The 14,614-nt window shown below is 29.0% G+C and overlaps 1 protein-coding gene across 1 annotated transcript in view; it reads right to left on the bottom strand.

Moving 5' to 3' along the window:
• LOC145284968 (uncharacterized) overlaps window positions 1-14,614 on the bottom strand; it is a 421,732-nt gene that overhangs the window by 60,437 nt on the left and 346,681 nt on the right. The window contains exons 28-29 of the mRNA XM_080134072.1: window positions 8,183-8,300; window positions 1,273-1,403 (exon numbers count right to left, since the gene is read on the bottom strand). Coding sequence (XP_079990198.1) covers window positions 1,273-1,403; window positions 8,183-8,300 — 249 coding nt within the window. The remainder of the gene's footprint in view (window positions 1-1,272; window positions 1,404-8,182; window positions 8,301-14,614) is intronic.

Below are 14,614 nucleotides of genomic sequence, written 5' to 3'. Positions count from 1 at the left end.
CTGTACCACGCGCTCAAGATCAGAGGAGAGAGAATCAGAGATAACTTTGTCATTTACAGCCTTTGATGTGTTGCCATAGATGGTCGTGTAATCAGCATAAAAGTCAACGAATGACTTATGTGTTTTGGGAGATCATTGATGTAGTTCAGGAAGAGAGTTGGGTCCAGGATGGACCCTTGAGGAACTCCAGCATTAATACTGTTGGCCTCTGGTTTCTGTCCATCAACCACTACTCTAATGAGCCTATCAGAGAGAAATGATTTAATAATTGAGAAAACATTTCCAGTTATACCGTAGCTGGAAATCTTGTGAAGTAGGCCTTTATGCCATACCTTATCAAAGGCCTTTGATATGTCAAAGGCAATTTCCCTAGAAAGGAAGCCTTTGTCGATACATGGCAAAACCTGTATAACTGACCGCCATTTTGAATAGATGTCTATAAACTAAAAGATATTCAATAACAGAAAAATGATGTGATTGTTTGTGGGAATTTAATTATCAAACTTTTCTTAAATTCATTGTTAACAAATGATCTCAATGGAATTTGTTGCATTGGGTTCGGAAAACACTGGAAAATATCGGAATCGGGCAAAACCAGATGTAAGTCGGATTACTGACGTCAACATTAAATTTCAGGAGACATATTTAGATCTGGATTTAAATTGCTAAAAGTATTTCAAATCGAAGGTAAAGAAAAATGAAGAATTGCATTCCGATTAGGGAATGTATGCCGATGTAAACAAAGGCAAAACAAAGAGAAAAAAAGCCGTCATACGATCAGCTGCAACATCTTCCACTGCTTAATTAAACTCTCTCACTTGTTATTATTTTGTAAAATAAATAAAACTTTGTTGATTCAACAAGTCGCTACATTTTGTCAAAGTGCATCTATAAAATATATAGACGAAATATCAGCTGTCATTTCTAAAACAATGAATTACCAAATATCTGTCTAAAAGCAAGACGAATTAATGAGATTGCTTGTTATATAAGAGAGAAGATCTAAAATTATGACTGAAATCGACAAAATGTAGTTCATTAAGAGAACGCTTTAGTTACGAGTTACTACTACATTAACGTACATACATCAAAGCCACTGACACATATGCAAATGACCAAGCAGTGCGATTTTCTTTTTTTCTGTATATGTTTTTCAGATACCTTGAAAAAAATCTGTAAAACATTATGTATGCAATAATTATCTGTTTTTTATATAATGCAAAATGACTTAACAATGAATATCTAAATGTTAATCCAGTAAATATGTCTCACCTATAATTGCTGGGGTTGGTTGAATTGATGGTTTTGTACTGTTAACATCACATTTCAACGTTTCACAGCAATCGTCATTCGGATCGTTTACCACGCGACAGCCATCTGGAACATATCGAACCTTTTCACACCTGTAAAACGAATTACAAAAATGTTTACATTTTCACATTTTATCAATTATTATTATTACATTCTGAAATGTTCAGATTTTTAGTGAAAACCAGGCTACACTTTGATCATACACTATAAAGAAGGAAGGAGCATACATCACTTCTGATTTGTCGCCTTTATATCAAGTATTAAGTATGGACACTTTTTTTTTCGTAGAAGGATAAAATTCGCATATTTAGAATTTTCTTCTGTTCTTAACTTAAGCATCTTTTCTGAAATATTACGAATGAACAAAGGAAAAGCAAGTAAAGCGACGCATTCAAAAAAGACAAACGAGTATTGCTGGTGAACAAGCAGAAGCTGTTTATCACGTGACAACCATTTGGAATATGTAGAACCTTATAACACCTGGAAAGAGAATTACAAAAATATTTACATTTTAAATTTCTCCTAAACTGTTTTGAATGTCTGGGAATATCTGACAACACTTGGATCAACATACGTCGCTTCTTATTCGTCGCCTTTATATTAAGTATTAAGGATGAGCTATCTCTTTAGGTAATCCAATTTACCAAATTTTTACTACAAATGATTACTAGTGTAAACTCTTTAACCCTTATCGTCAAGTGGCCTCGGGTCTTGATAAGTGGTGATCATTTTGTAAATAAAGGTATGAACAATACATTTCATATATTAAGTATTTTCTGGTTCTCAATTTTTGTAAATATAGAATGATTTCTCTGCGTCAGACCAGTTTTCGCATTTTGTGGAAATATTATTTTATTTTATATTATTATTATATTATATGTTATATTTTATATCATTATTTTATATTTCAAAATACTATTTTATATTTTATAATATTATTTTATATTTTATAATATTATTTTATATTTTAAATATTACTGTATATTTTACATTATTATTTTATATTATTATTTTATATTTTATAGTATTATTTTAAATTATTATTTTATATTTTATAATATTATTTTATATTTTATAATATTATTTTATATTTTATAATATTATTTTATATTTTAAATATTACTGTATATTTTACATTATTATTTTATATTATTATTTTATATTTTATAGTATTATTTTAAATTATTATTTTATATTTTATAATATTATTTTATATTTTATAATATTATTTTATATTTTATAATATTATTTTATCGAATCTACGAAAATAAGCTGGGAATGTTCAACCATTATCTGTCTGAAGTTTATTCGGATTTAATCAGAAACCTATTCTGTACATAAACAACTTTAGATTCGTGCAAATAAATGCCCTAAAATATATAAACATTTTGACCCTTCTCCTTAACTTCACAATTCACCAAAATTCAGGAAATAAATTTTAATGAAATTTAATTAATGAATTAACGGTCACGGAATATAATGGACCCAATTTTTTAAAATCATTGTTAGAATTATTATTTCATGTGAATAAAATACCTTGACTAAAGTACTAAGAAAAAACGCATCGATTTATTTTTGCGTTTTTATTACCAAAATAAAGCATTGTACATTTTAACAATAACAAATTTTGGTACTAATGGATTATGCTACTGCACTGAAATAATAACGTTATTATTTAGAGATCCATTCTTTATTTAGGAGGTATTGTGTTTTGTAACTTTTCCTGTATTTTCACTTTACAATTTGATAAACAAAAATATCGTAAAAATTGAATTTAACTAAAAAATACTATGCTAAAAATAGCACTTGTAACACAGATGTACAAGCACTAGAAATCCTATCTATTTTATTTTTTTAATATCTCAATAACATTACGAAAAAAAAGGCCTTTAAAGTCCGTGTTAATGAAATTAATATAACTCGAAAAAATAATTCTGTATTTTCACCTAACAGTTAAATAAACATGAATTCTTACTTGAAAATCCAATCAGAAAATAACATACTTCGTATTCTTGAAAATAATCTATTAAGGTCAGTTTCGATTTACACAATGGAATCCTCATATAAACAATTTGAGTTTATTTCTATATTTCTTTCTATACGTTTTTATGAATAAACGTTAATTTGAACATTATTTAAGTATTTAAAGCAGACAATATATTTGAACAGTAATTAGAAGACGCCGTGTTTTTTTTGTTTTGTTTTTTTAGTTTTCATTAATAAGCAATATTTTCTTTATCCAATCAGGGTGTAGCTAGGATTTCATCATCCAATCAGAATGTTGCAAGGTTTTTTTTTTTTTGGGGGGGGGGATAAAACTCAAATGCTTATTAGCCATTTGTTACATTCCACTTTCCTTTTAAGAGATGGTAAGCATAATAGAATCTAGATAAGCATATCAACGATGGCGACAATAACAATGATAATAATGAACAATGACAATAATAATAATAATAACAATAACAATAATAATAATAATAACAATAGTAACAATCAAACAATAACAATAACAATAATAATAATAATAATAACAATAATAATAATAACAATAACAATAATAATAAAATTTTATAATAATAGTAATAATAGTAACAATAATAATAATAAGAAGAAGAAGGATTATTATTATTATTATTATTATTATTATTATTATTATTATATAATTCTGATTTCGTTTATCAACGTCTCTCTGGAAATGTATGGGATTTCCGGAGGATTTCCCTCAATGTCAGCTTCAAACCAGGAGCTTCAAAGATCAAGGGTTTCCTAAGGACGTTGGTGGTACCTACAATAGCAGAGGTCTGAAGGCCGCCTAAAACATCGGAGATTTGTAACAATTGTCATTCCAGGCGACTTGATACTACTCCTAGTGTACCAACTACGACCGGGATTATTTGTGTTTTAACACCGTGTATACGCCTTATCTCCAAGGCCAATGGAGCATAATTGCTCCACTTCTCAATCTCCTTCTCTCTCACATTCCTGACCCAGTGTGCTGAAAAGTCTACAATCTGTCAGTTTTTGAGACCTTGTGAATGACCACCAAATACGAACGATTTTCCAATTGCTTGGTCGTTATGACACTTTTATCACACCATACCTCTACCTTGCCATCCTCACTTGTTCTCATTTCATCAGGAACCTCCTCAAACCATTTTCCAGAACACTTCGCCCCAACCCTCTTACACACCTCCCAATATATCCGGAGTCCCATGCGATCCTGTCTTTTACGGTACTCTTTGGGCCAGTCCACTACACTCTGCTGTTGTGTCTTACAACAAATCCGGCATTTTGCAACAACTTCCTCTCCTAGAACCACTTTTTTTTAGCAATTGTGTTCCTAATGCCTGCTCCTGTGCTGCACAAACAAAAGCTTCAATACTCTTAGCCAGATACCCAGCTTTAAGCCATTGCCATAGCTTTCATCAGTCACTTCTGCTATATCATGGAAGAACATTCCATGCATTTTGTTTCTAGCCAGTTCCTCTGCCATTTCTCTACCCATAAGTTTCACATAATCAGCCTTGGTCTCACATACCTCAACTTCATAGGCCACAACCTTAAGCATCCACTCCTCACTTCTAATCACATGCTCTTTCAATATTTCCTCGATTCTAACACAATCTTTTACACTTTTCAATCCTCTCCCACTGTCTTTCCTCTTTTGATACAGCCTTGCTATGCTACTTCGAATGTGAAATATACCAAATATTGCTAAACCTTTTCTTGATTTGATATCCATGGCATTCAAATCCTTGTCAAACCATTCTAAAATTCCCGCATCTCAAAACACTGACTGCTCATGCATTTACTACTTTCATTAGGTTTCCTCCATACAGTTTCGACTTTGCAATTAGTTTCACTCTTCTAAGCTACTACTTCCTGACTTTCTCCTGACATTTCTCTGTTCATGATGCCTACACCCTCCAACAATCCCAAATACTTATACCCTGTATCTTCTATGTCTTTCATGATTTCTCCATTTGGCAGCACTATTCCATTCGAATGAACCTTTACTCCTCATTTCATCACCAGTACCGCACATTTACTAATCCCAAACTCCACCCCAGTGTCTTGTGAATATGTCCCCACAAGTTCTACCAATCTCTCCATTTCCTTTTCATTTCTAACGAACATTTTCAAATCATCCATAAACAGTAGATGGTTGAGGCGTCTTTCACTAGATCCAAAGTTATACCTCAGTTTTTCTCTCTTCAAGAGGATGCTCAGTGGCATCATTACCATTACAAAAAGAAGTGGCGATAACGAATCTCCTTGAAATATCCCACGTTTAATGCCAACCTTCCCCATCTCCTCTCTGTTTGCTGTCAGCACCGTTTTCCATTGAGTCATACTTGTCTCCAAAAGCCCTACCACATTCTCTGCTACCTTCATCATCAATAGTGTTTCACGTATCCATAAATGAGGAACCATGTCATAAGCCTTTCTGTAATCGATCCATGCTACGCTCAGATTCCTCTTCTTCTTCCTTGCATCCTGCATTATTGCTTTATCAATCAGTAGTTGTTCCGCCACTCCTTCTGTTCGTCAGGGAAAACACCATTACTCACAAGATGTCCATAATGTTTTCTGCAAATATTCCAGTTAACAGTTTCCACATTAGTGGTAAACATTAGTCGCAGAAATGTAATTATTGGCATCAGTTCCCTTTGTAGGATCTTTCCTAATTAGTTTTGTTCTTCCCTTCAGGGGCATCTCCCGATTCTACGACCCTTTTGAAGAGTAGCAAATGAAGGCATTCGAACTGCTTAAACCAGAAGCCCAACACTCCATCTGGACCAGGTAACTTCCAGTTTGTCATTCTTCCTATGCCAGCCTTAATGTCATCGATGATTATCTCAACGTTCTTCATCTGCTGCATTCCTGATAGCCTTTCTCTGACCTCTCCCAACCAGCTAACCTTCTCATTATATCGCCCTTCGACAGACCAAATCCCACTCCAGAACATCCTGGTATCTTTTGCATTTGGAGTGTTGTTATTTCCCGCCTGTTTACCACCATTTAATTCTTTATACAGCTGAGACTGATTGTTCCGGAAAAGGTTGTTCTGTCGAAACGCAAGACATTTCCCAACAAAGTTCCGAATTTTCATACCACCATTGTTAGAACGCTCATAGTTCCCTTTACCAGCAATATATACCTCCTTTCAAGCTCGTCCTTGGCTTTCTGTCCTAGTCTAGTTTAACTCATTTTCTTATTTATTCAATTCTACCAATGTCTTTCCGCCACCGTTTAATACTTTCTTCAAGCCGCCTCTGCCAGTGTGGCCCTCAATCCTTCATTTCTGTTTTTTTCTTCTGTAATAAGCCAGGGCGATTCGCAATAACGTATGATGTTGTAATGTATACAATAATATTATTACTATTATTATTATTATTATTATTATTATTATTATTATTATTATTATTAATAATAATAATAATAATAATACAATAATAATAATAATAATAATAATACAATAAAAATAATAATAATAATACAATAATAATAACAACAATACTACTACTACTACTAATAATAATAATACAATAATAATACAATAATAATAACAATAATAATAACAATGATAATAATACAATAATAATACAATAAGAACGAATACAATAATAATACAATTATAATAATAACAATAATAAAAATGATAATAAATTAATAATACTACAATAATAACAATACTAATTGTAACAATAATAATAATAATAATAATAATAATAATAATAATAATAATAATAATAATAATAATAATAAGGTAAATATTGTACTATAGATTAAAGTAAAATGATTAAAGAAAATGAAATATGGACATAATATTGATATTTATGTCATAAACTAAATTAAATAAATATATACAGATGTATATATATACATATATATATATATATATATATATATATATATATATATTAATGAACACAAAGGGATGTAGTGTTTACCTGATATACGCAATGGGAAACTTCAAACAAATATAAATAACAGTATTTATATATAGAAAATGTAATCTCAACCGAATTAAAAAAGCTCAATACGCAATAGAGAGTAGAGCTTATTATAAGAGAAAGAAAATAAAAACTGTAAGTTGAACTTGGCAATCAAAATTTATTGTTCGACTGAAAACTCCAAAAAACAATTTACAAAGTCCTTATTCCACGGAGTTTCAAAGAATGCTATTCTTGTTATTCTTCTCATCAGAGGAGATGAAGAAATCAGCAAATTATATTTGTAGCAATGCTAGAATTTGCGAGTTAAGGCATTAAGTGAAAGCACAATTTATTGTAGTTATAAATTGCCAAATAAAAAAATGAAAAAAATATTGGATATGTAAAAAAGTAGTATAAAAAACAAACCGCACATAATATTTCAGCTTGAATGAAACTTCTCTAGAGTTGATCCAAAATGCAAAATAGTTCTTTAGATAGAATTTATTCCAAAAGAAGTCCAGCGTGACGATGCATATAATCCGATTAGAAAAGTTTTCAAAAATCCGATTGGAAAGTTTGTTTTTATATTAGTTATATTATATAGAATCTCGAAATTGGATGTATGCAACGTATAATTGAAAAATTAGTCGAAATTTCCGTCTTAGACCTCCGGTTTGTTAGCATTCTTGGCTTATTTGAGCTTCAACGCTACTGTGGAAATATGTATACATACACACACACGCACAGACACACACACACACACATATAGATATATATATGTGTGTGTGTTTTTACACACACACATACATATATATATATATATGTGTGTGTGTGTGTGTGTGTGTGTGTGTGTGTGTGTGTGTGTGTGTGTGTGTGTGTGTACAATGACACATTAGTTTTTATCATAGAGTGTGACATAACGGATAAATTACCTTTCCTTGCATGAATACATTCCCCGTTGGCCATCTAGGCAGTTGCAAAAATAATTGCATTCATCAATCCAGTTTTCTCCTTCCTGATAAGTTTGATTCCCATAAACGCAGCCTCCCCCTAAAAGGTATAAAGATAAAGAAAGTGTGTACAAGTATTGAACATTATGAAAATCAATCAAATAAAACATAGAAAATGGTTCACAGACTCCGATGGACATTTTTTTTATTTTACTTTTATTCACCAACAAAAACCATATTTTGATTAAGACGTAGCAGGTTACTTTTAAGAAGCAATACTTAAGGGGGCACTGTGTATAAAATTAAGCGGATTCCTGTTTCGCGTCACTCTAAAATTCCTGCACGTTGGTATATTAAGCGAAGCAAGATGCATGGGAATTTTAATATCTTCGAATGAAGAATCGAATAAACTAGAAAGCTAGGATTTATGAACTGAAAAGTTGTGAATTTGGTGGTTATCAAATAAGCTCTGAATACTTATATCCACAGGGCACAAGTAATACGAGTTTGCTGGAGCACAATCCATTAAAATACTAGTAAAAGAGCTACATGAATGGAAGATTGTGTAGATGGGACAACAGTTTGCTCTCATCTGCCGGATCTATTAGATTTGAGGCTGTATTTTTTCAACTTAAAGCGATATGTACGTACTAGTTGCACTGGTCAACATCTGACAACAGTATTCCATACGTGTGGAATTGTGGTTCATGTAAAAATCCATGATACTGGATGGTAATAATAATTTTCTAGCACGGTAGAATAATCTCACATCATTTGCGCCAACCTTTGCAATGTCTTCTATGTATTTGTTCAACTGTATGTTGGCTGTGAAAGGGAAATCGGGGAGTTTAAACGATGAGCTTTTCGGTAGAGTGTTATGATTCATGGCTATTCGTGGTTGAAGATTTGTAATTATTAAAGAAATGAAGCTTAGTCTAAGTAGCATCAAATGTTGAAAGTCATATTCTAAACTTTCAGCTATTTTCTTCGATCTATGTATTTAATAGCATAGCGGAACGAGCTAATGTCTTTTAATGTTTTTTAAAGCACCAAAGTAATATTTTCTTTTTTTAACTCTGGAAATTTCTACTATCTGTGGGGTAAAATAATCAACAGAAATTTGGTTGTGTAATACTGTATACAAAATCTGCATTAAGTAAAATATCATATTTAAGCGTGTTTTACGAATGTTCAATGCCGGAAGCTTTGCTACTAAGATATAAGTAAATGATTATTTTTCATTTTCATTTGATTTCAACTAAAATTACGACCACAAAAGTATAATTAAAAATAAACAAATAAGCTACCTACAAATTTAAAGAATGTTGATTATGTTTGAATGAGAAATAAGCTACCTACAAATTTTAAGAATATTGATTATGTTTGAATGAGAAATAAGCTACCTACAAATTGAAAGAATGTTGATTATGTTTGAATGAGAAATTAGCTACCTACAAATTTAAAGAATGTTGATTAGTTTGAATGAGAAATTAGCTACCTACAAATTAAAAGAATATTGATTATGTTTGAATGAGAAATTAGCTACCTACAAATTAAAAGAATATTGATTATGTTTGAATGAGAAATTAGCTACCTACAAATTTAAAGAATATTGATTATGTTTGAATGAGAAATTAGCTACCTACAAATTGAAAGAATGTTGATTATGTTTGAATGAGAAATTAGCTACCTACAAATTTAAAGAATGTTGATTAGTTTGAATGAGAAATTAGCTACCTACAAATTTAAAGAATGTTGATTAGTTTGAATGAGAAATTAGCTACCTACAAATTGAAAGAATGTTGATTATGTTTGAATGAGAAATTAGCTACCTACAAATTGAAAGAATGTTGATTATGTTTGAATGAGAAATTAGCTACCTACAAATTTAAAGAATGTTGATTAGTTTGAATGAGAAATTAGCTACCTACAAATTTAAAGAATATTGATTATGTTTAAATGAGAAATTAGCTACTTACAAATTTAAAGAATATTGATTATGTTTGAATGAGAAATTAGCTACCTACAAATTGAAAGAATGTTGATTATGTTTGAATGAGAAATGAGCTACCTACAAATTTAAAGAATGTTGATTAGTTTGAATGAGAAATTAGCTACCTACAAATTTAAAGAATGTTGATTAGTTTGAATGAGAAATTAGCTACCTACAAATTGAAAGAATGTTGATTATGTTTGAATGAGAAATTAGCTACCTACAAATTGAAAGAATGTTGATTATGTTTGAATGAGAAATTAGCTACCTACAAATTGAAAGAATTTTGATTATGTTTGAATGAGAAATTAGCTACCTACAAATTTAAAGAATGTTGATTATGTTTGAATGAGAAATTAGCTACCTACAAATTTAAAGAATATTGATTATGTTTGAATGAGAAATTAGCTACCTACAAATTTAAAGAATATTGATTATGTTTGAATGAGAATTTAGCTACCTACAAATTTAAAAAATGTTGATTATGTTTGAATGAGAAATAAGCTACCTACAAATTTAAAGAATATTGATTATGTTTAAATGAGAAATTAGCTACCTACAAATTTAAAGAATGTTGATTATGTTTGAATGAGAAATTTGCTACCTACAAATTTAAAGAATATTTTTTATGTTTGAATGAGAAATTAGCTACCTTCAAATTTTTAGAATGTTGATTATGTTTGAATGAGAAATTAGCTACCTACAAATTTAAAGAATGTTAATTATGTTTGAATGAGAACTTAGCTACCTACAAATTTAAAGAATGTTGATAATGTTTGAATGAGAAATTAGCTATCTACAAATTTAAAGAATGTTGATTATGTTTGAATGAGAAATTAGCTACCTACAAGTTTAAAGAATATTGATTATGTTTGAATGAGAAATTTGCTACCTACAAATTTATAGAATATGAATTATGTTTGAATGAGAATTTAGCTACCTACAAATTTAAAGAATGTTGATTATGTTTGAATGAGAAATTACCTACCTATAAATTTAAAGAATATTGATTATGTTTGAATGAGAAATTAGCTACCTACAAATTTAAAGAATGTTGATTATGTTTGAATGAGAAATTAGCTACCTATAAATTTAAAGAATGTTAATTGTGTTTGAATGAGAAATTAGCTACCTACAAATTTAAAGAATGTTGATTATGTTTGAATGAGAAATTAGCTACCTACAAATTTAAAAATGTTGATTAGTTTGAATGAGAAATTAGCTACCTACAAATTTAAAGAATGTTGATTATGTTTGAATGAGAAATTAGCTACCTACAAATTGAAAGAATGTTGATTATGTTTGAATGAGAAATTAGCTACCTACAAATTTAAAGAATATTGATTATGTTTGAATGAGAAATTAGCTACCTACAAATTTAAAGAATGTTGATTATGTTTGAATGAGAAATTTGCTACCTACAAATTTAAAGAATGTTGATTATGTTTGAATGAGAAATTAGCTACCTACAAATTTTAAGAATATTGATTATGTTTGAATGAGAAATTAGCTACCTACAAATTAAAAGAATGTTGACTATGTTTGAATGAGAAATTAGCTACCTACAAATTAAAAGAATGTTGATTACGTTTGAATGAGAAATTAGCTACCTACAAATTTTAAGAATATTGATTATGTTTGAATGAGAAATTAGCTACCTACAAATTTAAAGAATGTTGATTATGTTTGAATGAGAAATTAGCTACCTACAAATTTAAAGAATGTTGATTATGTTTGAATGAGAAATTAGCTACTTACAAATTTAAAGAATGTTGATTATGTTTGAATGAGAAATTAGCTACCTACAAATTTAAAGAATGTTGATTATGTTTGAATGAGAAATTAGCTACTTACAAATTTAAAGAATGTTGATTATGTTTGAATGAGAAATTAGCTACCTACAAATTTAAAGAATATTGATTATGTTTGAATGAGATATTTGCTACCTACAAATTTAAAGAATATTGATTATGTTTGAATGAGAAATTAGCTACCTACACATTTAAAGAATGTTGATTAGTTTGAATGATAAATTAGCTACCTACAAATTTAAAGAATTTTGATTATGTTTGATGGAGAAATGAGCTACCTAAAAATTTAAAGAATATTGATTATTTTTGAATGAGAAATTAGCTACCTACAAATTTAAAGAATGTTGATTATGTTTGATGGAGAAATTAGCTACCTACAAATTTAAAGAATGTTGATTATGTTTGAATGAGAAATTACCTACCTACAAATTTAAAGAATGTTGATTATGTTTGATGGAGAAATTAGCTACCTACAAATTTAAAGAATGTTGATTATGTTTGAATGAGAAATTACCTACCTACAAATTTAAAGAATGTTGATTATGTTTGAATGAGAAATGAGCTACCTACAAATTTAAAGAATGTTGATTATGTTTGAATGAGAAATTAGCTACCTACAAATTTAAAGAATGTTGATTAGTTTGAATGAGAAATTAGCTACCTACAAATTTAAAGAATGTTGATTATGTTTGAATGAGAAATTAGCTACCTACAAATTGAAAGAATGTTGATTATGTTTGAATGAGAAATTAACTACCTACAAATTTAAAGAATGTTGATTATGTTTGAATGAGAAATTAGCTACCTACAAATTTAAAGAATGTTGATTATGTTTGAATGAGAAATTAGCTACCTACAAATTTAAAGAATGTTGATTATGTTTGAATGAGAAATTAGCTACCTACAAATTTAAAGAATGTTGATTATGTTTGAATGAGAAATTAGCTACCTACAAATTGAAAGAATGTTGATTATGTTTGAATGAGAAATTAGCTACCTACAAATTTAAAGAATATGAATTATGTTTGAATGAGAAATTAGCTACCTACAAATTTAAAGAATGTTGATTATGTTTGAATGAGAAATTACCTACCTACAAATTTAAAGAATATTGATTATGTTTGAATGAGAAATTAGCTACCTACAAATTTAAAGAATGTAGATTATGTTTGAATGAGAAATTAGCTACCTACAAATTTAAAGAATGTTGATTATGTTTGAATGAGAAATTAGCTACTTACAAATTTAAAGAATGTTGATTATGTTTGAATGAGAAATTAGCTACCTACAAATTTAAAGAATGTTGATTATGTTTGAATGAGAAATGTGCTACCTACAAATTTAAAGAATGTTGATTATGTTTGAATGAGAAATTAGCTACCTACAAATTTAAAGAATGTTGATTATGTTTGAATGAGAAATTAGCTACCTACAAATTTACAGAATGTTGATTATGTTTGAATGAGAAATTAGCTACCTACAAATTTAAAGAATGTTGATTATGTTTGAATGAGAAATTAGCTACCGACAAATTTAAAGAATGTTGATTATGTTTGAATGAGAAATTAGCTACCTACAAATTTAAAGAATGTTGATTAGTTTGAATGAGAAATTAGCTACTTACAAATTTAAAGAATGTTGATTATGTTTGAATGAGAAATTAGCTACCTACAAATTGAAAGAATGTTGATTATGTTTGAATGAGAAATTTGCTACCTACAAATTTAAAGAATGTTGATTATGTTTGAATGAGAAATTAGCTACCTACAAATTTACAGAATGTTGATTATGTTTGAATGAGTAATTAGCTACCTACAAATTTAAAGAATGTTGATTAGTTTGAATGAGAAATTAGCTACCTACAAATTTAAAGAATGTTGATTATGTTTTAATGAGAAATTAGCTACCTACAAATTTACAGAATGTTGATTATGTTTGAATTAGAAATTAGCTACCTACAAATTTAAAGAATGTTGATTATGTTTGAATGAGAAATTAGCTACCTACAAATTTAAAGAATATTGATTATGTTTGAATGAGAAATTAGCTACCTACAAATTTAAAGAATGTTGATTATGTTTGAATGAGAAATTTGCTACCTACAAATTTAAAGAATATTTTTTATGTTTGAATGAGAAATTAGCTACCTTCAAATTTTTAGAATGTTGATTATGTTTGAATGAGAAATTAGCTACCTTAAAATTTTTAGAATGTTGATTATGTTTGAATGAGAATTTAGCTACCTACAAATTTAAAGAATGTTGATTATGTTTGAATGAGAAATTAGCTACCTACAAATTTAAAGAATATTTTTTATGTTTGAATGAGAAATTAGCTACCTTCAAATTTACAGAATGTTGATTATGTTTGAATGAGAAATTAGCTACCTACAAATTTAAAGAATATTTTTTATGTTTGAATGAGAAATTAGCTACCTACAAATTTAAAGAATATTGATTATGTTTGAATGAGAAATTACCTACCTACAAATTTAAAGAATGTTGATTATGTTTGAATGAGAAATTTGCTACCTACAAATTTAAAGAATATTTTTTATGTTTGAATGAGAAATTAGCTACCTACAAGTTTAAAGAATATTGATTATGTTTT

Source organism: Euprymna scolopes, chromosome 9 (genome assembly GCF_053919585.1).
Source record: "Euprymna scolopes isolate OS-2025 chromosome 9, ASM5391958v1, whole genome shotgun sequence".
NCBI classification, from domain to species: domain Eukaryota; kingdom Metazoa; phylum Mollusca; class Cephalopoda; order Sepiida; family Sepiolidae; genus Euprymna; species Euprymna scolopes.
Note: the sequence above shows the minus strand (reverse complement) of the source record. Positions and strands in the feature narration are given on the sequence as shown.